Here is a 24,870-nt window from a genome sequence, read left to right on the forward strand (position 1 = left end):
AATTATTTTTGGTATATTGTAGGAAAGCATATTTCTGGATTATGTGAATGTGGGAATATGGAAACAGTAGGGCATGTTTTATTGGACTTGGAGTTGAAGTGTTTCTGTTACTTCTTTGTTGGGACACAGTGACAAGCATAAACTGATCTCTGAGGCAGTTCTTCAGTTCTTGTATAATACAGGACTGTATATAAGAATTTAGTTCAAACTTTGACCGGTGGAGGGCAGGGATATGCCCAGTAGCGTCTACACAGCCAGAAAAATATAAGAAGAAGAAGAATCCAGTAGGTGGCAGTAATGCACAGCTGGTTTGCCAACCACCAGTTAAACAGCAGAAGAAGAAGAATTCTTCACTGGGAGACTCCCTTGTGTTGATAACGAAAGCAAACTCGACAGGAATAAAAGAAATAAGACTTAAAAACTAACATAACCATCACATTAATGTAAGTTTATTGATATACATTCGTATTATTGTATATTTAAACATTAACAGCATTAATGGAGTTGTGACGCATGTAGAAGTGGATGAAGCTGCACAAGTTCATCTTCAGGATTATAATGATATCGAGCTCTAGAGATTATGCTTTTAGTTGAGATTAATTTACGGAAATGTAGGCTACCAGAGGAGGAAATAAACAGTTAAACGGAAAACACGAGCGTGCTTCTGTAGGCCGCAGAGTTTAGTGAGTTTGATTCTGACACACAGCAATCCTGGAGATTAGTCTGAATCCACACGATTAATACAGCAAACTAAACTAACACGGGCTACAGGCACAACCAGGTAACACTGTCAATGCTGGTCGAATTCACAAAAATGAGTTCATTAGGCTCTCGTCTAGCGATCAGTTATTAAACATCTAAAATTATCTTTATTTGTACGTTTTCTGAGAGGTCTGCCTTTCTACATCTTTCCTTTATTTTAAATGGTTGTGTTTGTCCATATGGAAAAACAGTTTATTCTGGTTGTAGCTTTTTTTGTTTGTTTTGTTGTTATTGTTTTGTTCTCAGCACTTGCGTCTAACGTTTAGGTTTCGGGTTTGAAAGGAACATGCAGGAATGAGAATAAAGTGCGGGACTTTATTGATGTTAAAAAGAGTTATTAAGAGAGTTAAACCACGAATAGCATCATTTAAAAGAATCATTTAAAACCCCGTAATGCTTGAGATTATTTGTGCCATTAGAACAAACCCAGCTGGTGTTGTGCCGAATTCTGACCCCTGCCAGATTATTACCCCCCTAGTATTGGTAGGTTTACAGTTAGACTTGGGTAAAGTTGGTTTTATATTCGCACATTCGGACTTCTGCATTCAATGAAGAGGATATTACTCCATCCACCTTCACCTCCAGTACCTCCAGCTCCTGCACCTCCACCTACCATCACAAAGACTAGCACTCCTTCTCCAATCGTTTTTGCCAGTCCCATGACCCGACCAGCACCCTTCTCTGGTTCGGCGGAGGAGTGCAATGGCTTTCTTTTGCAATGTACCCTCACCATTGATCTACATCCACATATGTTTCCCACTGACCAGTCTAAGATCGCCTTTGTGATTACCTCTCCGACAGGCCCGCACTCCAGTGGGCAGAGACAATCCTGAATCAGGCAGGTCCCGTCACCCAGACTTTCTCCAACTTCCTAGCCCACTTTCGGGAAGTATTCAGTAGCTCGCCGGGGGATTCTTCCGTAGGTGAGCAACTGTATCGACTGCGACAGGGCTCGATGCCTATTCATCAATATTCTCTCAAGTTCAGAACCCTGGCGGCTGCCAGCGGCTGGAATGAGCCGTCCCTGCTGACGGCTTTCCGACAGGAGCTTAATAACACATATGGTCTTGAAAAGTTTATTCAATTGGCCACCCGCTGTTCTAATCGCATACTCCTCAGTAGCAATTGCCACTCCTCCTACTTGCCAACCAGAGACTAGCGACCCTCCAGGACCTATGCAAACGGACTTCAACCGCCTATCACCCGTGGAGAGACAGAGACGACTTTCCAATGGGTTGTGTCTGTACTGTGGTGCGAGTGGGCACATGATCCTGGAGTGCCGCCTTCGTCCTCCTCGGGCTTTGGTGAGTACCATACGTCCTCCCATTACCAAGTTGAAAAGAAGGACGGAGGCCTGAGGCCCTGTATCGACTACCGGAAACTCAACGAGATCACTGTCAAGTTCCGGCACCCTCTTCCCCTTGTCCCAACAGCCTTGGAACAACTGCGCGGTGCCACCATCTTCACCAAGTTGGACCTCCGCAGCGCCTATAACCTTATCCGCATCCGTGAAGGGGATGAATGGAAGACGGCTTTTGTGTCCCCCACCGGCCACTATGAGTACCGGGTAATGCCGTCCGGGCTAGTCAATGCTATTTCAGTCTTCCAAGGCTTTATGCATGAGGTGCTCCGGGAGTTCCTCCCTCGGTTCGTCATCGTCTACATTGACAACATCCTCATTTACTCCCGGAGCTTGGCCGAACATCGCCAACACGTTGCGGAGGTCCTCCAACGTTTGAGGGAATTCCACCTATACCTCAAGGCCGAGAAATGCACCTTCCACCAGTCCATAGTCCACTTCCTCGGGTATGTCATTAACAGTGGTGGCATTCGCATGGACAAGGGGAAGGTGGAGGCAATCACTTTCTGGCCCCTTCCCTCCAGTATCAAGGAACTCCAAAGATTCCTAGGATTCTCCAATTTCTAATGCCGGTTCATCTCCAATTACAGCACAATCACCAGTCCCCTCACTGACTTACTTAAAGGTAAAGCTAAATCTCTATCTTGGAACCCTAATGCTATGGAAGCTTTAACAAGCTCAAACACGCCTTCACCAGCGCACCACTCCTTGTTCACTCCAATCCAAGATTACCGTTCGTCGTGGAAGTGGATGCCTCCACAACAGGTGTCGGAGCAGTACTGTCTCAGCAGCAGGGGACGCCTCCCAAACTCCATCCATGCGCCTACTTTTCCCGTAAACTCAGCACGGCGGAGAGGAACTACGACTTCGGCAATCGAGAACTCCTAGCCATCAAACTTGCCTTAGAGGAATGGAGGCACTGGCTGGAGGGGGCAGCACACCCCTTTCTGGTATTGACGGACCACAAAAACCTGCAGTATCTCCGCGAGGCCAAATGGTTAAACCCGCGTCAAGCCAGGTGGGCTCTGTTTTTTACCCGTTTCCAATTTAAGATTTCCTATCGTCCAGGCCCAAGAAATGTTAAGGCCGATGCCCTGTCCTGTATTCATACTCCTGAGGAGAGCCCGGAGGAACCAGAAAGGATACTGCCAGCCGAGATCATCATCAGTCCCATCCAGTGGACCTCTCCACTAGTTGCCTCTACCACTCCACCAGCCAATCCGCCGGGCTGTCCACCCGATCACCAATACGTTCCTAAAACTCAACGCACTCCTCTCATCCATTCCACTCACACTTCCCTTGGTACTGGCCACCCAGGGGCCAACGCCACTCTCTCGCTGCTACGAGACTGCTTCTGGTGGCCCAATATGGCCAGGGACGTGAGAAGGTTTGTGCAAGGCTGCCCCAACTGCACCATCTCCAAAAGTTCCCGTCACCTCCCTGCTGGCAAACTTTTCCCATTACCCATACCTCACCGTCCTTGGTCGCACCTAGTGGTGGATTTCATCACGGATCTGCCTGCCTCTAATGGTAATACATGTATCTTAGTCATCATAGACCGTTTCTCCAAGTTTAGTCACCTCATACCCCTCGCAGGCCTTCCCATGGCACTTCAGACAGCAGAACTTCTTTTCAATCAAGTTTTTCATTATTATGGCATCCCAGAAGATATTGTATCGGACAGAGGTCCACAATTCATCTTCCGAGTCTGGACAGCCTTCTTCTCACTCCTAGGTGTGACCGTAAGCCTCTCCTCTGGTTACCACCCGCAATCGAATGGGCAGACCAAGCGTAAGATTCAGGAAGCTTCCTGAGAACCTTCTGCTATGACCGCCAGAACTCTTGGAACCAGTTCCTTGGCTGGGCCGAGTACGCCCAGAATTCCCTGCGTCAGAGCTCGACTGGACTCACTCCCTTCCAGTGCATACTCGGTTTCCAGCCTCTCCTGTTTCCCTGGTCAGGGGAACCATCTGACGTCCCCATGATCGATTACTGGTTCCGAGAGAGCGAGGGAGTCTGGGATGCAGCACACCATGAGCTGCAGCAGGCAGTGGTGGTAAATTAGAATACCTTGTTGACTGGGAGGGGTATGGTTCTGAGGAACGCTCTTGGGTTCCCAGAGTTGACATTCTGGATCCAACACTCCTTGAGGAATTCCACTCGGCTCACCCCGATCGTCCAGCACCCGGGGCCGGGGTAGACCACCACGACGCCGGGGTTGGCCCTCAGGAGCAGGCCGTGGAGAGGGGTACTGTCACAGGTCATCCAGCCCCCCCCCCCCCCCACCCCCCTTCAATCACAATGATTCGCATCACCTGATTTCTAATCATGCTCACCTGCACCTCATCACCACTGTCATCTTACTCAGCATAAAAGCACACGCCACAGTTCATTCTCTGTCCGATCTCGTACACACGACATGGACTCTACTCCTGCGACCATCTCACTGAGTATAAACCTTACTATACTTACCCATTGTGCCTTACCTCCTGTTTCTGCTCCTTGTGTTCGCCTCTCCCGCCAGATCGTCTGTCTCCGTGGTCAGCATGCTTCTGAAGATTCCCCCGTCTCATCTACCCTTCGTATCTGTGGACAACAGGATATTCACATTAACAATCATACCCATCTTCGGTGCTAACCTCAGAAGTCAGCCACTCACCTCAAGTCTCCCCTGCACAGCTCCGTAATCCACATCCTGTTCAATAAACATTTATGTACTATTACTTACCTCTGTGTCTGGCTGAATATGTTACACAAGTTATATTGTATTTAATGTAGGGGAGCACGGGACACAACCTAACAACCTGACTTTCTTAGCATGTGTAAATCCATGTGGGGTTCAGAGTATAATTTTTTTATACTTTAATTTCACACTTGTCTAGTACAAATATGTTGCGTTGTTTCATAATTACAGGTGTATATGTTTTTGGTTATTTATTTCAAAAGAATGGAAGTGACAACATGCCCCGTAGGTGGGGTACATTGTAACATGTGAGGGGCACGTTGTAACATAACCATATAACAGCTTAAAATATTATCGGATCTAATGAAAAAATATACAAGACAAACTAAAATATTTTGTCAGTAAAATAAAATCATTAACTTTTTCAAATAAAATAATGGCGTTTTTTAGAATTAAAAGTAATCTAATTTTGGAGTTTGACAATGAACACATTGCAACCATGCTTGGGACGGCCCTGATCGCAACACACAACTACATATACAGTGTAGTTCAAAACAGAGTGCGCAAATGAAGAAACACATTCAGAAATTCAGAAATGATACACTCCCTCCCTCCACACACAGCTGTCATAGGACACAGGACACGAGACACATAAACGAGCCAACATGCTTTACATTTCTTGAAATAACAATTTCTGAACATTAAACATCGATTCTCAGGCTTTATTAACCTGCTTCTTGTGGCTTCTCATTGAAACTCATTAACGTAAATTGCATCGCTAATGTCATAGAATAGCATAGTTTAAGAAATGTAGAATGTACTTCTGCTTTGGTAGAATAAATATTCAGCGACATCTTCAAAAGATTTTTTAATTTTGGTGCACTTTATTCTCTATATACTGTTGATATGGCAGCTAGTAAATACTGTAAATTTGGTTATGCTAGCATGTGTGGAAATATTTAAACCATGTGTGTTACAACTTAGCCCGTGTTAGTTTGTGCCCTGCGCTCCCCTACACATTTTATTAAGTTATTCATTCCCTGGGAATCAAACAGGGGCGGCGCTAGGGGTGTGTGCGCATCAAGATTGAGATTTTCTAGGACACACACACACACACGCACACACACATTTAGAAATGACTAGATTATATGAACAGATTGGTTAGCATTTAGCATGGTCTGTGGCAGACTTTACTAAGTGTCAGGGCAACAAAATTCAATAAACAAGAAGTTAATATTAAGTGATTTAAATCGTAAAGAAAATATTGTCTTTTCGCAAAAACGGTTCTAAACAAAGCCATGTTGTGCATCTCTGTACACAACAGTGTTTCATTACTGAAAGAATTTACCTTTTTTGAATGCCTTGAATCAGTGATTCACTGATCCATTCATAAAAACAGTTTCTTAGTTCCTGAAAGAATCAGCAGTTTTTAATGAATGGATTGAATAAATGACTCAATGGCTCAGTCATTAAGACAGTGGTGCCACCTACTGGTAATTTTAGTCTCATTTTTAAAAGTATCATTCTATTTTTTTTTCTATTATTACATATTTTTGTGTTTATATTTAAAACATTAATTTCATAATATTATTTATGCAATTTGTAAGTGCAAATTATAATTAATTACAGTTGTCGTTTCAAAAAAAACTTAGCCAATGTAACTTTTCAGCAAAGCCTGTTTTATTTGACTTGTATCCCGTGTATTCTGATACATAAATTAATGTCTCTGGGCTAAGCCCCGGATATCTACTCACCCTAGAACCGCCCCTGGAATCACACCCATTAATTCAGCATTCTAGCACTTTGCTCTACTGATTGAGAATGCATTGTAAAAAATGGAGCTTTAATAATTTGAATGTGATGGATTATCAACTAATTATGTACCTTCCTTTGTAGGTGCGTTCAGATTAGTATATAAGGTTTTATTAACATCAAAGTGCATACAGCACCAAGTTTGACAGTTGAGGCAAATTCTGTAAACAATGCTTTGAAAAATAATATGTTTTTTTTTTTTCTTGTGCTTGCAGGTTCATTCAGATCTTTGTGGCACCAAATGCATTGAAAGTCACAGGTCAGCTGGAATTCTGGAAAGAGGGTGCAAAGAAAAAGGATCTGCCTGAATCCCATCCTGCTGTTTCTCATCGGAGAGCTTGTCAACTTTGACTGTCAAAATTACTGAAATTTAACACAACACAAACTCATTTTTAATGTATTATTTGAATTTTATTAACACTACCAGTCAAAAGTTTTTGAACAGTAAGATTTTTAATGCTTTTAAAGAAGCCTCTTCTGCTCAACAAGCCTGCATTTATTTGATCCAAAGTACAGCAAAACAGTACAATTTTGAAATATTTTTTACTATTTCAAATAAATGTTTTCTATTTCAATATACTTTAAAAATTTAATTTATTCCTATCATCAAAGCTGAATTTTTAACATCATTACTCCAGTCTTCAGTGCCACATGATCCTTCAGAAATCATTCTAATATTCTGATTTGCTGCTCAAAAAAACTATTATTATTATTATTATTTTGAGTCAAATTTTTTCAGGTTTCCTTGATGAATAGAAAGTTCAAAACAGCATTTATCTGAAATAGAAATATTTTGTAACATTATAAATGTCCTTATTTTTATCCATCCTTATTAAATAAAAGTAGTAATTCGTATATAACTCTCGCGGTACTTTGATGCCACACGTGACAGTGACGTGGCGTCTGCGCCGGTTCAAGTCGGACAAATTTTCTAACCGGCATGCACTTCTTCAAGTCAGCCGCCGGTCGGTTTTCATGGCGCCGCATGAAGTCGAACACACCTGAAGACTTGTCAGATAAGAGGTGAGGTGAGCTAATCAAGACCCAGGTAAACGATGAATTAATATTTTCTGTTTCTTATAGCATTATAGTTTGTATTGTTTGTAGTGTGATCAACGTTTGCATAAGTAGTAGATGTGTTAGGGAAGTAACACGTAACATTTTAATTATATTTTGCTAAAATGAACGAAATGACTCGAAAAAAGATTCGTTCATTTTGCTGAACGAGACTCAAAGGTCCGAGTCAGTAAAATGATCCGAACTTCCCATCACTAGTTTGAACACACACGTGACCAGAAGCTCCGCCCTCTTACAACACTCAGCAGGAAGAGACTGATTCGTTTCTCTCTTCTGTCAGACTGGCTCTCGATGTCTCGACAAAAGCTAACAAGAATCAGTGATCTGTGACGAATGAAGAAAGATGCTTTCAAGAAGGGTTTTTGAGCAGTTTCTTTGGGATTCATTTTTGAAAGAATCATTCAGAAAGTGAAAGTAAAGTTAATACTGCTGGAGCTCAAACAGTGACGATGGCTTCATCAGCTAAATATGATTATATTTGTCCTGTATGTCATGAAATCTTCAAGACTCCTGTTATTCTATCGTGTAGTCACAGTTTCTGTAAAGAGTGTCTTCAACAGTTCTGGAGAACCAAACAAACTCAGGAGTGTCCCGTCTGCAGGAGAACTTCAAGACATCAACCTCCAGTTAATCTTGCTTTAAAAAATTTGTGTGAGTCGTTCCTGAAGAAGAGAAATGAGAGACGTTCATCTGAGGAGTTCTGCAGTTTACACAGAGAGAAACTCAAACTCTTCTGTCTGGAGGAAAAACAGCCTGCGTGTTTAGTGTGCTTTACTTCACAGCAACACGACAATCATAACTTCAGACCCATCAGTGAAGTGGTTTCAACACATAAGGTAAGACAGATTTATATTTGATGATTAAAGCTGGGCATAAATACATTTCTTACTACCATTTTGCTGATATAATGTGAACATATTACAGAAATCTCTGGTGTCTTATAGATTTTCACTTTAAATTCTAGGAGGAGCTCAATACAGCACTGAAGTCCTTACTGGAGAAACGTCAACACAAAGAAAACATTAAAGGAGAGTTTGAGAAAACACTTCAACACATCAACGTGAGGATTGATATTCATACATTTGATTAGAACAGATGCATTGTTTTGTCTGAAAAGTGCATGCTCCTGTATTGACCTGAATAAGAGTTTACTCCTTGAATTTTATGAAATCAACTGTCAGACACATGCATTTAAAATCTTTTTATTCTGGGAATGGTATCGGTTCATATAAACAAAGTCCCTGAGTGCCGGTTGCTTTGACAGTGGGTGGGACTAATGTATAAGCAGCAATCTCATTGGTTAGTGCTCACCTTTCACAGAAAATATTTTACATTTGTAACTAACTTGTAGTGAGTTTTTAATCTTGAACCTCATTATTAGTCTTTCCACAGAAAAACTGAAAGACTAATAATGTTAAAATCACCAGCAGTCCGTAAATCTGTTTAATATGAAATCCACATATTTTCATTCAGACATGGTTGCTATGTGTGGGATCTGATAGGGCCCATGAAAGGAAGAGAGAAACCTTAGCCTTCAATGCTGCAATCTCCTTGTCGGTCATGCGTGAGTTATACTGCTGGATCCAGTCTTGGTCAGGTTGAGTATTAAGTGGCAGTCTTGGGAGACGAGGAGAGAGATGGAGGACTGCAGAGAAGTAATATCAAAATACAAATAACTCAAGAAACTACTATCAACTATTGTTGGACTGGAAGTTTCTATCCAACCCACTTATGCCTTCTTGCTACATATATTTTAGGTCTAATATTCATAGAACACAAATATAATTTACTGATTGATGTCTCTTAAAAGTTAAGTAATTATACATGATACCACATATAAATGATAATAAAATAAAGCAAAATAAATCATTATCCTGAATAAAATACATGAAATATTAAATATTAAATAATGGAGCTTTAGCATGAGAGCAATTCTTTCAAATTGTATAATATTTTAAAATATTACTGTATACACACATACATGTAAAGATACACATATAAATGTATCTTAGCTGTAAAACTGGTGTTTTGTGAAGAGAGTCCGATGATATTTATGTGTATTTGCCTCCTACAGACACAGAACATCTACTGCTACAGTACTAGTTCTTCAGAAAGCTAAAGTAGTTAACTAAACTATATTTACCCACTCACTCTTCATGCTGCTCCAGAATCGTGCATCTTTGAGATGATTGAAGTGAATGTTGTTTGATTTCAGTCTCAAGCTGAGCACACAGAGCGTCAGATTAAACAGCAGTTTGAGAAGCTTCATCAGTTTCTCAGAGATGAAGAAGAAGCTACAATCACTGCACTGAGGGAGGAAGAGGAGCAGAAGAAGCAGATGATGAAGGAGAAGCTGGAGGAGATGAACAGACACATATCAGCTCTTTCACACACAATCAAAGACACGGAGGAGATGATGAAAGCCAGTGATGTCCGCTTTCTGAAGGTCTGATTTCAGATCATTGATTGATTGATGATTGATTGAGTTGTTGATGATCAATGGTGTGTTTGTTCTGCAGGAGTTTCCAGTCTCAATGGAAAGGTGAGTGATATACTGGTGTCTCTGCTTCTGATCCAAAGCCACTGAGGTTCTGATCCTGAATGTTCTTCCAGAGTCCAGATCTCATCACAGCCAGACCCACAGACGCCTTCTGGAGCTTTGATTCATGTGCCACGTTACCTGGGCAACCTGCCCTTCAGAGTCTGGAAGAAGATGCAGGACATCGTCCAGAACAGTGAGTCTGACTGCAGAAGATCTAAATGTCAGTCTTGAATTAGTTGACCCATGCATTTTATATTTTGCACTTCATAAAATGCAATGGAAGTTTCTGTTAAGGGAACATAGTGAGCATCATTGCTCCCTAGTTTTTTGTGGGATTTTTTTAGGGAACGATCGATCCAGTGCACTCAATGATTTTTGTGATCGAAATGTCTCTTAAAATGGTCGAGTGTTTATACAGTGCGCAGTGTTTCTGTAACTGTCCAAAGCATATAAGGCATGTGATTGGCACCACAAAAGTGGTGCTAACTCTGCTCCGGAGCAGGATTTTATAACACCGGGTAAAAACTGGTGCTAACCCCTCTTCTAAATTAGTGTGAAAAGTCCTAATGTTTTGGTCTGATTGAGCATCAGTCTCAGGGCATGTAAATATGATAACAGAAAAATGTCTGATGTATTTGATCAATAGATTGATAATAATCTGTGTTGATTGTGTCTCATCAGCTCCTGTGATTCTGGATCCAAACACGGCACATCCACATCTCGTCCCGTCTGATGATCTGACCAGTGTGAGATGGAACTGGAACAAACTACCTCTTCCTGATAATCCAGAGAGATTTGACTCGTATCCCTGTGTTCTGGGTTCAGAGGGTTTTAACTCAGGAACACACTGCTGGGATGTGGAGGTCAAAGAGAGTTCAGACTGGATTCTTGGAGTAACTACAGCATCAAACCAAAGGAAAGGACGTGATTTCTATAAAACTGGTGTCTGGAGTGTGTGGTACGATCAGTATAGCCTGTCTGAGCAGCCTGTCTTTGGCTTTCGTGTTGAACAGCAGCTTGATCGTGTGAGAGTGAATCTGGACTATGACAGAGGAACGGTGTCATTCTCTGATCCTGTAACTAACACACATCTACACACATTCACAACCTCCTTCACTCACACACTCTTTCCATTCTTCTGCTGTTATACTATTTTCACTCTGAGGATCTTACCGTTCAGTAGCTAGTAAATATTACTCCTGTAGGTCCGGACCTCCCTGCTTTCGTCATGTTTCCAATATTTAATCCAGATCACATGAGTAAGAGTGCAGCTGATATGAATAACAGTACTGCTGTGATTGGCCCGTGATGACCACATGACTGATATCCAGCTCTACAGCAACACTTACACTCTCATATTGCTCTTATACAACAGTACCAGCTGCATGATTTTAAAAGTCGTCCGATCGCTGCTCTTCTCACACTGCATGACTGTCTGGAGTAAAATGTAGTTGCTGTTGTGTGCATACTACACGACTGATCGGCGACAGGGGGTCACACATTACACAACTTCTCAGTAGGAAGTAGGAATCGCCAGCAACTCTGCCTTGTATTTAAACCACGCTTCACAACAGATCAATGAACTTTCCCTTGCCCCTTATCTTGCTCTCTCATTGGCTGTAGGTCAAAATTCATTTCCAGGCAAAACTCATTTCAAACTGCAAGACTGAGTTGCCAACAGGTCCAGATATATAACATGCCAAATATCTCACAGGCATGGGCGATGCGTCAGTACACTCTGAGTGGGTCTTTCATAACACACACTACATGATTGTCACACACGTGAACAAGCACCAATTTGGCTCCGATTTTGGGCAGTTGTTGGCAATTTCCACAAAACTATCAGCAAGTGAAAATCAGGGCTAAAATCATGCAGTGTGAACCCAGCATAACTTTCGACTTAAAGGGGTCATGAACTGCCTTTGTTTTTTTTGTTTTTTTGTACTGTTCTCTGAGGTCCACTTATAATTTTATCAATATTTTTACATTAAAAAACATCATTTAGAAGTAATAGGCTATTTTCTGTCCTGCATTTATCCCCCTTCAGCAAAACGCTCTGTTTGAATAGCTGTGGTGGATTGTAGCCTCGGAAGTAAATGCCCACTGCTATGATTGGCTAACAGTGTACATTCATTCCTCATAGGGATGCACAGTATACCGGCCTTTTTAAGCATTTGTTGCTTGCTCATCCTGATCTTTTCAGAGAATTAAGAGATCGACAGGTGAGTGCATCACTCATAAATTCAGATTTAATTTTAACTTTTATTTACAACTGATCAACGCACATACAGATGTGATACAGTAAGCTCAAATGTGCACGCTAGAACCAGTGAAGTTTTGATCACGTAATATATTCACTTGCATTTCATGCAATTGAACATTAATTGAATTTGAATTAAGCAAGAGTTCTGCCGGGTGGTGGCACTTTAACTTTGACTCCTAATAGTCACATCTATAAGATCGGCATCATACAACGAACAAACCACTGAAGTTTGATCAAAATCAGACAATGTATGTGGCTGTTATTAGGCATATCTTGTTTCTCATTTCTCGCCATAACTTAATCGCCTCGCCACGGGCAAACCGTTCGAGATATAAAAAATCTCTTCACAAATTAGCATCCCCAATGTCTTGAGATCATGTTCACCGAGTTTGGTGGCAATTGTTTGGAAATCCTCAGAGGAGTATATCAAATTCCAGAGCATGTGCTTTTTAAACAGCCCTGAATAGCTGACTTCCTGTTGGGCGGAGGAGTTAGCTAGCTGCGCTAGTTAGTTAACTCAGCAGCCTCACAGCTACAATACATGTAGATACTAGTATTAATCAAGCCAACTACAACTATCCAAACTATTCATGCCTGCTGTCTATCTATCTAGGCTCCATCTATCATGAACGTGGTTCTTGGGTTTGAGTTTAGATAACTTTGTATCATGCTATAAGTTTAGTTTATGATCAATGTTGAAACAGTTCTCACAATTCTTTTTTCATCCACCACACATTTAGGGATGTGATAAAAACTGAATACTTGTTAATACAAACTGAACAAATCCAGATATAATCAGTGGAATGTTCCTGGGAGGTCTCCGATCACTCCATCAGATCCTGCTGCGAACCCCACGAGCGCCGCCGCTCCGCCTCAGCGGAAACGGGGCCAGTGCCGCGGGGAACGCTGACGAAAGAACCCTCGCTTGAGAAAAGGGCCTTTCGGGAGCGAAGCAAACGCAGAGGAAGGCTCTCGCAATGCGGGCAATCGGCCCCCTTGAGAGCCGCCTCTGCATGCCTCGCTCCCAGGCAAACCACACACAAGCTATGTGCATCACCTGCACACATATATCATTTGCAGGGAGGAACACACTGCTTGTACTGTTTTCTCTCGCCCTCATGCTTTGCCTTTATACTGGCTTTTTTTTTTTTCAGAAAGACAACACCAAATAAGAGAGACAGAGCCTAGCTTAATGACAGAAAGCTGATGCCAGTTTCACCGCGTGTGCTTTTATACCAGCTGGTCATTACGTCACCTCGCCCGTGACGTCTCGCCCATCCATTGGGCAGATTTCACTTGTATTCAGAGCCGGTGTTACAATATATTCAGTTCCTGAAATATTTGGTTCCACTGAGTGGTGCTTACGTGAATATTCATCAGGATAACGCCGTGGGTGGGGCCATCCAAAACCGGACTAGTGGAACAGAAATTATTAGCGCGAGCGCCTCAGATCGCGTTTTGTTTTACGGATTATTTCAAGCAGGTAGTAAAATTGAACGAAGTTAAGCTTCAACTACTCATATGATTGTTCACATTTTGTAAATAATTAATTGTTTCTGTAACGTCCCAGATAGCAAATAGTAATTGAAACGATGTTAAATCAACATCCCGCTGTCAACGATAAAATCATTGAATCAACGTCGAACTCTGATGTTGATTCTTCATCATGTTGCACCCTCTATTATCATTGAAACAACGTTTAAATCATACCTAGAGATCAACAGAATTTCAATGGTATTTCGATTACAATGGATATTAGCATATCAACAAAACTTCAATGGTGTTTTAGTATACCACAGGTTTAATCTGAAGGTCTGTAATTTTAATAGAATATTAAAAACATTATTATTAGGCTATAATCCTGCTTTATCAACAGCCAGGATGGGCTAGCAAAATATAGAAAATAAAACTATACCTTTAGGCTATAACCTAGACTAGCACAAATGACACCCCACGCATTCTTTAAAAATTAAACAATCATTTTTATTGTATTATTTCTTTTTTTTTTCTTTTAAAGTGCTAACTCCTGCTGCGTCTGTCTTCCAGCTCCTCCCGCTCGGTCTGGGGCGTAGCGCAGCCACTTCAGATGAGGCTTATTATACTAAATTTCAACATCAACCATAATGATGATTCAGATGGAAAAACAATGTTTATTCAATGTTGGCTTGCTGTCTGGGGTGTTTCTTAGTACTCTGTTTACCTTCATCCAGAACTGATCACTATTTAGGTAGTGTTGAAATACAACTACAAAAAAAAGCATATTTCTCCGAATTTCTCCAAGATTACTCCATAATTTGTTTAGAGGTTAGACATAAAAACAATTGAAATAAATGTCTTAACTTGCCCAACATTCTAAAGCATTGTTACAGAATACAACAGTTAATGCCACTGAACCTTAACATTTATGATAACTGTTGATAAAGAAAGCATGAGGGCTGTGTATCAAAATTATGTTGAGTTGAGTGTAGAGCAACATTCAAGCACGCAAACATCGATTCCAAGTTCTTGTGTGGTCTTGAGCTATCAGCGTATAATTTAAAGGCTATTTTTAGACACAGACAACATTGGGAGACAGAATAAAAACACAAGAATATATTTGTAAATATTTATTTAAACACTGAAAACGCTTAATCTCAGACTTTCGTAAAAAAACGTCATCAGTCAACAAGTAATCTTGGAGAAATTCGGAGAAATATGCTTTTTTTGTAGTTGTATTTCAACACTACCTAAATAGTGATCAGTTCTGATATAGGATGAAGGTAAACAGAGTACTAAGAAACACGTTACAGAAACAATTAATTTACAAAATGTGAACAATCATATGAGTAGTTGAAGCTTAACTTCGTTCAATTTTACTACCTGTTTGAAATAATCCGTAAAACAAAACGCGATCTGAGGCGCTCGCGCTAATAATTTCTGTTCCACTCGTCCGGTTTTGGATGGCCCCGCCCACGGCGTTATCCTGATGAATATTCACGTACGCGCCACCCAGTGGAACCAAGTATTTCAGGAACTGAATATATTGTAACACCGGCTACGCTGAAGGCGTTCCTCTAGCGTTTTCGGACGCAGCTCGAGTTCCTGAAGAGGAACGCGTATGGAAGCAGAATAATGACAATAGTTTTTGAAACAAAAAGCATGCTGAATTCCACAAATCGAAAAAAAATTCATTGCAATTAACAGTGCTTGTATTTTAATGCACTGTATTTTCAGGGCTTGCATTTTTATGCCTTGTATATTTAAGCAGTGAATATTTCAATCGGAAACATTTCACAAACTGTTTCATTGTTAAAAATTCAATAATATTCACCTCACAAAGTCCATTTCCAAAATATTCCGTTTATTTAATAATTCCATCAATAATATTCGCCAGGCATTTTTTCGGTTCGTTTTATTTCACTTTACAAATTCATTCCGAAAATTCCATGGTTCAAATTCGACAGATCTTTCTACAGCACACATCCGGGAACTGCAGGAAAAGCAGTAGAGTACCGATCCATGATCGCCATCTGCTGTTAGACGTCCTCACCAGCAGGTGGTGCTAGCGGCTGTCAACGGCTACATCAACAGGCCTTTACAAAGCGCCATGTGCCAAGATGGACCAAGCGGTGAGTATTTCCCTAAAACATTAATTAAGACATAAAACCGAAGTTTACTTGTCCAATTGTCTATAATAATATGTGATTTATCTGTACTTCATGTAAACATGAGCTGCTTCTTTCACTGTAACGTTAAAGGTGATATAACGCAATAAACGTAAATTACGAAAACCAATGTAATACGCCGACCAAGAGTGTATTGATTATGTCAGCTGGTGGCCAGTGTTTGCATTAAAATTTACACATTTATATTGGGACAGTGTATCTTAAATTATATCTTAAATTAAACAGACTCCTCTCTACTATTGACTTTTATCTGCATCAATATTGTGCACTGCAAAACATTTCCAGTCCAAATAGCTAAAGATTCTTAAATCAAGAAGCATTTAGTAGACAAGCAACAAGTAGGCTTTTGTCTTGTTTCCTGGAGAGGAAAAAAAAAATTATTCAAATTAAGTGAAATTTAGGGTAAGCAAAATATTTTTAATTCAAACAGAAAACAAAACTACTTTATTTACCCCATTGGCAGAATTTTTTTTTTTTACCCCAAAATGCAAGAGAACACTTTTTGCTTGTCTTGTAAATGCTTCCAGATTTAATTTTTTTTTTTTTTTTTTTGATATTTGGAGTGGAAACAAGACAAAAATACTAAGTAAGAAAATCATTTTTTTGTTGTGTGACAACTGTGAGACCGTGGTATCTTGTTAATCTACTCTTCATCTTCCATGCATGTTGTGATTGCCTTACAAGGGAGACAACGAAGTGCTAAGGTCCGCAAGGCACCTTCTCTCACTTTTGACGCATCAAGAGCGAGCCGATGGGCCTTCCACCAGTCAAGATATGAACCGGTATAGCAATATTTTAAAGCATTTCAAGTGAATGTCAGCACATATATTTTGAGAACTTGATTTAATTATTTTGTGGTTTGTCAGATCATCTCAGGTTGTCAGACCGAGAGTTCCAACTCAGGGACCACCATCAGTTCAGTCAGAAATGACTAGGTCAGTACAAAGTCACCTTTATTTATATAGCACTTTTTACAATACAAATTGTTTTTAAAGCAGTTTTACAGTGGGAAAATGATGCAATGTTTGTCTATCTGTCATTAAGTGAACTGACTCAGTTTAGTTCATCAGTTATTAATTTAGATCATTTCATCTACACAACAGCGCTGTAGAAAACAGTGATGTCATCATCCAGTTCAGTTCTCATAAAATAATATAGTTGAATAGGTGTAAGCAAGCCAGAGGCGACAGTGGGAAGGAACCCAAACTCCCATCAGGTGATTGAATGGAGATAAAAACCTTGGGAGAATCCAGGCTCAGTCAGGGGGCCAGTTCTCCTCCCATTCTTGGTGAATTCTGTCTGTTCTGATCTTTTACAATAGGTCCTTTCCTGGATTATTCACAAATCGTAGGGGGAAACGACGATTCGCTGGCACAGGTCCTTTGCCAGTTAAACCCAAACCATTTCAGGTGACATTTCACCTACTTCCGGGCCAGTGTGAACGGTCCCCTAGTGGTCCAGATCAGCTTCTACATACTCAAGCAGGACTAGGACGCAGAACTGCGGTCCTAGATGAAAATATGACACATCAGGAGGTACTGTACACAACATAATATGCTATTGCATTCTGTTCATATTATTTTTGTGAATCTTCATATAGAGCAGTGATGGCAGCTAGATTAATTAATCCTGTTGTCTTTAACAGTTATGTGATAAACTCGCCGAATTATATCCTAAACTTGGTGGGGTAATGGGTGGTTGGCTTCTTTACAAAGCATCAGGTAATATTTACTGTCTTGAGTAAAAAGTTGTATAAATGTGTAGTAAATAGTGATGTTGTTCTAAACCTGTATGAGTTACTTTCTTTTGTTGAGCACAAAAGATATTTTAAAGAATGTTGTTAACCACACAGTTGACGGCACCCATTGACTTCCATAGTAGAAACAAAGAATAATATGGCTAATACTAAATACTATTCCTTTGTGGTCGGCAGAACAAAGAAATTTAGACAGGTGTGGAACAACCTTAGGGTGAATAAAGCATGACAGAATTTTCATTTTTTTGGTGAACTAGGCACAGTTGTCTTGAACCGAGCCTGAGCAAGATTGCCTCCCCTCCCCACTCCCCCACTGGCCTGTACTCACACTTGCACTTAAAGGAATAATTCACCCAAAAATGAAAATTTGCTGTTAATTTACATGCCCTCAGGCCATCCAAGATGTAGGTGACTTTTTTTTCTTTAGTAGAACAGTAAAGAAGATTTTTAGCTGTAATTGTGGTCCTCCAGTATTCATATAATGGAAGTCAATGGTGCCATCACTTTGAGATTCAAAAAAACACTCGCAGGAAAAACATGATTAATACATAATTAATACCCGTGGCTCCTGATAATGCATTGAAGTGTCATGAAGTGAAATGATCGGTTTGTGCAAGAAACTGAACATTTACAACATTATTACCTGTAATCCAGAGCTTGGGTGAACGGTCCTGAGCATGTACACAGCGATATTAAATTAATAGTAGTTAAGATTGATGTGGTTTTGAATTGTTAAAATATAAACAGAATATCAATAAGCATAATAATTAGCATAATAATTATGCAAGCACTTTATATGTGTGTGTGTGTAGAAAGCAAAGGAGAATAATATTTTGCTTGGGTTTAATGCAAATTGTATGTCATCAGAGACATCTGCTTTAGGACCAGATTGACTAAACTGCGCAAATTAGTGTCTGCTGTAAAATATGCATTAAATGGCACACATACCTGTAAATTGATGACAAACCTTAGTAAATGATGTGTGATTTAGTGTGATTCGTGTTATTCCAAACCTTTGTGAGTTTCTGTTCTGCTGTACATAAAAGAAGATATTTTGAAAAAGCTGGTAAACTAACAGCTGACGGTACCCATTGACTTCCATTGTAGGGAAAAAAATACTATGGAAGTCAATGAGTACCGTAAACATTTCTTAAAATATCTTGTGTTCTTTAGAACAACAAAAACTCCTTCAAATCCATATGCAATGAGGTGAGCCACAAAATAACTGTCCACACCTTTTAGTGATATTTTTTTCTCTGTCTCTTTAGTAAATCCTGATAGTTTTTAACTCCAAAAGAGGGGTTGCGTTGGCACAAGCTGTTAGTAAATCTGGTCTTTATGTGGCAAGGTGGGTGACGTAATCTTTTCACATTGGCTCATTAACGTGTGATTATCACCCATAATAGTCCATTAGAATCCGGGTATTTAAGGCTGGAGTTATGCCACTTGGTGTGCGTCACGGCTGGGGCTGCCCTTATGGAGTGCGGGTGTACAGGTGCGTGCTGAATGGCCACTTGATGCTGTGCGTGGGTTGCAGGTTGTTCACTACATGTCAGGTATGCGTTCACTGGCACTACGCGCTGCTCGTTTGGCGTCGGGTGGTGTTAACCGGTGTTGATTCACTTTTTTTTAGCAGTGAAATTCTTCGGTGACTGTGTCCTCCTGCACGAGATTCTATGCTTGTGAGCTGAGAGCAACGGTGCGATTCATGTGGCACCATGATTCATTTGGGTAGGTGCGATCTATTCTTTTCTCTTTTATAAGAAAAGTGATTCTTTTTTTTTAACAATCGCCCTTTTCTTTTAGTGCACTGAGATTTTTCTGACGCCGTGTTGGTTAGTCGCTGGAGAACGCGGAAGTGTTTACACTCCGTGTCGAAGGAGGACGGCGTTGCTGTTTTCTTTTTCGTTTTGTATTCTTTTCTGTTGTTTATTATTATTATTATTATTTTCTTGATAAGTTTTTCTGTTGGGCGGCTAAATATCGTCCGTATGCTGGTTGGCTGATGCTTCAAGAAAACCTAATCTGAGCGGTCTTGAGTTGTCCCATTGAGACCGGCCCGATTCGTCGGGCTTTCGGCTGCTTGCATCTGTGACTCTGCCTATGCTGCGAAGGGTGTTTTCCTACGGCCCTGGGAGAACTGACCTTGAGGTGCTACTGCTTCAGTGAGCTTTCAGTGTGACTTCTAGCCAGCGTGTTTTGGTCGATTTCTTTTGCCCAATTTAAATATAATATTGTGTTATTTTATTGTGGTATATTTTCTTTGTTTGTTTGATGTGATTATACTACTGTGAGACTGTTTCTCCATATAGGTTGTGCTTCTTTTTGGTCAAAGTCTTTGTATTGTTTTATTGAATGTAATGGGTTTTGTTTTGTGTCTATTCTAGGCACTGTCGGGCCCCTAGGCTGGGAGGCTGGCTGGCTTCGTGTACTGGTGGTGGTATAATCGGGTGGAGTGCAGTGCTGCTTGGAATCACGCTTCACGTGTGTGCGTGTGTGATGCACTAGCGTATAGATCGGATCTTCACTTCAGCTAGCCTGCCCTTGCCGTTTGGCCAGCCTATGTTTGTTTCTTTGTTGTTTTTTTGTGAGTATTTTTGAGTTGTTTCCTTATTTGGCGTCGTACCCATGGTCACCATTTGTGTTTTATATTGTGGCCCGACACGTGGCATTGATGCCATTGGGGGGTTTTAATGATCTATTGTAACAATCCAATAAAGCGTTTTGTGCATTGTTCACACGCCTCTCAGGGTTTTACTTGGCCTACGAACCTGTGGTCTTTTCCCCGTTTCTTGACGGGGTGGCGTAGTCGTTTTTTTGTTTAAGTATGCTCTGATTCGTTTATACATTTTTTTTCTCCTTCCCTCTGCATTGCCACATTTAGTATATTGTTAGGACACCAAAAATTTTATATGTAACGGAAAATGAATGTTTTTGTTTACATATAATAAAACATTACATAACACTCTTGTTGTTTATACTTTCAGGAGGTTGGGGAAGTCGTAAACTCACCCTAGTGGCACCTGCAGACTGTGGGTACACAGGCAGGCTCATTAAAGCTACTAAAATAGGACAGAATTCAGTCCTCTACATAGCTCCTCTTCAGGATGAGCTTGACACTGCTCCCTTACCACCATCTTCTGAAGCCTTTCGTGACATGCCTAAAGCAATATGCAAGAAATGCAATGTATCATACCCACTTCAACTTCTAACTAATCACATTAAGTGAACAACACAGCTGAGTTTTCAATCATGGATAATGGTAATTATTATTATTATTTTTAAATTCACAATGAAAAATAAAATATTATTTGTTGACATTATTGTACTGCTGACATTCTAAAGAAGTGTGTAATTTGTGGAAAACAAGTGGAGATGGAATTGACACCTCGGTTAAAATGAGCTCTCTTAAATTTGCATTGTTATAGAAATAAATGTAACTTAATTTATCAGATTGGAAGACTCATCTGGACCCAAAAATAGCTGCATTCTTATACAGAAAAGAAATTCTCCGGCTACATGAGACAGGGAAGCCTCTTTTCATGTGTATGGATATAAGATCAAGTCCTGAAGAACAGGACCGGCAGCTAATCAACTTTTACAAGCAAAGAAATGTGGAGTGGGCATGTCCTGTTAAATGCCAGCTTCAAGGTACAGCCTAGAGATGATAAAACTATGCAATAATATATGCAGCTCATATAGTTTATTCATGTTCATAGCTTTAATTACTGTATCTTCATTGTTTTAGGGGATGTTGCAGTTGGTGATTGTCCAGGCACTTTTTTTCTACAGTTCTTGAAAAACTGAAATATGGTTTCAGTTTGAACTTGGGTATGATGTTTTAATAGTTGCACTGCAAAATACATTTTTGGAATAATGTTTGATGGGATTTACCTAATGTTGATTTGGAATTAACAGGAAACACTGGAGTTACTTGCCTCTTTGAGGGAGAGCCAGACCACTTGGTGCCTTCATCGTCACAATTCCTTATTGAAAGCGATCTCTTCCTAGTAGCGGGGAGAATGCTAGGCCATTGCTTTCTGCATGGCGGCCCATGTCTTGCAGGGCTCAGCAGAGCTTTTGTTCATGTTCTGCTTCAAGGTTCTCAGGATACAGCCACTTTGCAATTGGAAGATTGCCCAGATGTTGACATACGTGAGACCATTAACTTGGTATGTACAGTATATATTTATAAAGACTTGGTTTACTTTTGAAGATGTTTGGAACTATTTGGGATTTGTTGCTGTTGTTTTATTTATTTATTTTTTTAGCTCCGTGGACAGTCTCCATTGAATGAGGATGAGTACAGTAAGGTCCTGGAACTTTGTTTGTCTTGGGATCTTCCTGGTCCAACAGATGAAAATAGAAGGTGGCTTTATGAACGTCTGTTGTCTCATGCGGTAATTAAAATTTATGGTTAATGTCTGTGACAATGGAAAGTGCCCGTATTTTTCTATACATTTCCTTAATATTTTGCAACTGATTTTACTTGAATACTTGATGCATTTCAATCATGCCTCTAATGGCTCACTAAGAATATATACGACATTTTTAAATTTGTGATTTCACTGTAAACTACTTTGAGGCAGCAGGTCATAACTGATGTTGTGCCAAACTTGGTGTTTGTGATTTTGATTATTGGATGTTTCTTCCACTGTGTAAATTTTCAGTTTGCAGTTATTTGGTCATTTGTGTGTACGTGTGTTCTGATAATATACTTTGAAATTTCAATGTAATTTCTAATTAAATGTTTTTAGGTTATTGGAAGAAGAACACGCCAAATTAAACGAGGGCTAAAAGACACTTTTGTTTGGCCTCTTCTAACTGAGAGGACTGATGTGGTATTCTTTCCAAAGGAATCAGAAGACTTATGCACCTCTGAGGTAAGGCTTCCTTCTGGTTGAGAGAACTACCATTTCCCTTACAGAATGACAACAGTTATTTTGAATGTCACCTGGCAAACAAAATAAAAGGAAGAAGAAACAAGCACTTAAATCTTATTTTATTGGCAAAAACAACATAACTGATTATAAACTCTCATTCTGTGATTTTTAGATGCTGCTTTCCCATATTTCCTGGCCTACAGAGAGTGACAATGAAGATGACGAATACTCAGCTGATACAAAGGAACAGATCACAGGGTATTTAAGGCAATTCATTGAGACAGGTATGTACTTCATAGTCTGAAAAAAAAAAAATTATATATATATTAGGGGTGGCACGGTAAACAGATGTCACGGTTCGGTACGTACCTCGGTTCAGGGGTCATGGTTCGATACGATTTCGGTACAACAGGGGAAAAAAAGAAATCTACTATGCTCATTTTCTTTCCATTTATTTTGAACAGACAGTACTGCAAATTACAATTTTTTCCATCTAGATGTGAAAATACTAAATATTATTACGTTATATATACAAAATCTGTTTTGCTTTCATTGTGAGTGTACACAAATAAAAGCAGACCTTTATACAGTGATTATTAATAAGACAATAAGTGTTTAAAGTTGGTTCTGCTGGTATAAGGAAACAGTTGAAGTTATCGCGCCAGAGCGGGGCGCGTACACACACACACACACACACACACACACACACACACACACACATACACATACACACATCAGTTCCAGCATTGCTAACTTGACAGCGCAGTTGGTACTTTATCAAAATAAAATACAGTGAGCCAAACATCAGCACGCCCTCCTCTGTGTCACCGCTGGGACGCGACTGAAGTACAAAGCCTATCATTTACATAATAAATAATAGTTTAGCATTCAGATAGTTACATCGCAAATATGGAAATATTATGGAATATTTGGATTTGTGCCGAATGAGAGAGGTAGGACACACGAGCACAAAGCACCATTTCAAACAGTTGAGTGCGCAAGCCTTTAAATTATACTCCTTTGTCAGAGACGCGTTCAGAATCAGCACACGGTCACTGTCTAGGGTGCTTTGTTTTCAAGTGCGCAACTCATGGCATTCGCTGTTCTTCTGCTGGCGGTTATCAAACAGCGCTGTATAATTAACTGTATAATTGAAATATTAACTTCTATCCACTATTACCCAGTCTCTGCTGTTGTGTCGGTGTCCCCAAATCACAGAATGTACTGCGTTGCCAACATCACGTTCCCATTCTGACGACCTTCTATAACTTTGAAAAAATTTCTGTTATTTCAGCATCTGCCAAGGACCTAAAAGACCTTTTGAAGTTCTGGGTCGGATGGGACCGGATGGAGGCAAATATGGCTGTGGAAGTTGTGAAAAGTGATCTCCCAAAATCCTCTACCTGCTTCTGTGTTCTTCGGCTACCAGGGCACTACAATGATTTCCAGTCCTTCACAAATGACTTGACGATGTGCATTGGTACTTGCAAGTATGGTTTTGGCCAGGTGTAATTTTTAGACAAGTACATGTTACATTTGTTACACACACTTTTATGAGATGCTGTTCTGTACTTTGTTAAAATCTACCTTTCAAGCTTGATTTGTACTTCTTTAGTGTACATTATGCATACTATGTTCATGCTTTCATATTTTGATACTATGCTATAAGATATAGTACATTCCATGTTTAAGTAATGGGCTGATGTCTTATATATTACACCCATTTTATAAGCTTACATTGTTACACAATGGATTGTTCATGCATGGGTTTATGCAGTGGTTTTAGTAATGTTCCATAGCTTGTCAGAATCTGTAGAATATTTAAAAGTAGGCCTACTTTCTTTTAAAGTATTTTAATTTCAAACATTTGGATAAATTCAGTGCGACCACAAGCAATACATTTTAGCAATAGTCTGTTCTTGTTGAATCGATATTTGTATAATCTATTGTGCATGCTCATTAACTAAAAGATGTGAAATAATAAAATAAACTACACATTCTTACTAGCAGGTTATTTATTCTGATGTTTTAAGGTATTGTCATCTCCAGTTAGTATTACTTAATTGC

General features: G+C 40.0%; 1 protein-coding gene across 20 annotated transcripts; it reads left to right on the forward strand.

The window, feature by feature from the left end:
* The first annotated feature begins 334 nt into the window (after positions 1-334).
* On the forward strand, positions 335-24,803 carry LOC131536095 (nuclear factor 7, ovary-like). 20 transcript variants are annotated; one of them, XM_058768800.1, is made up of 24 exons: positions 335-443; positions 6,833-8,530; positions 8,659-8,754; positions 9,910-10,140; positions 10,214-10,236; positions 10,308-10,429; positions 10,918-12,458; positions 15,955-16,107; positions 16,849-16,946; positions 17,031-17,099; positions 17,486-17,699; positions 17,810-17,885; positions 18,178-18,324; positions 19,094-19,129; positions 19,327-19,651; positions 20,308-20,507; positions 20,908-21,182; positions 21,374-21,571; positions 21,669-21,751; positions 21,839-22,092; positions 22,192-22,320; positions 22,678-22,803; positions 22,976-23,087; positions 24,098-24,803. In XM_058768800.1, the coding sequence occupies exons 2-7, from the start codon at positions 8,144-8,146 to the stop codon at positions 11,421-11,423; spliced, it is 1,365 nt and encodes a 454-aa protein (XP_058624783.1). In that variant the 5' UTR covers positions 335-443; positions 6,833-8,143; the 3' UTR covers positions 11,424-12,458; positions 15,955-16,107; positions 16,849-16,946; positions 17,031-17,099; positions 17,486-17,699; positions 17,810-17,885; positions 18,178-18,324; positions 19,094-19,129; positions 19,327-19,651; positions 20,308-20,507; positions 20,908-21,182; positions 21,374-21,571; positions 21,669-21,751; positions 21,839-22,092; positions 22,192-22,320; positions 22,678-22,803; positions 22,976-23,087; positions 24,098-24,803. The 20 variants fall into 20 exon arrangements, with proteins under 20 accessions (XP_058624783.1, XP_058624775.1, XP_058624779.1 ...); XM_058768792.1 differs by having other exon boundaries at positions 18,178-19,476; positions 19,554-19,651; XM_058768796.1 differs by having other exon boundaries at positions 18,178-19,476; positions 19,557-19,651.
* Positions 24,804-24,870: the final 67 nt, after the last annotated feature.

The sequence above is a fragment of the Onychostoma macrolepis genome, chromosome 03, assembly GCF_012432095.1.
Source record: "Onychostoma macrolepis isolate SWU-2019 chromosome 03, ASM1243209v1, whole genome shotgun sequence".
In the NCBI taxonomy this organism is placed as follows: Eukaryota; Metazoa; Chordata; class Actinopteri; order Cypriniformes; family Cyprinidae; genus Onychostoma; species Onychostoma macrolepis.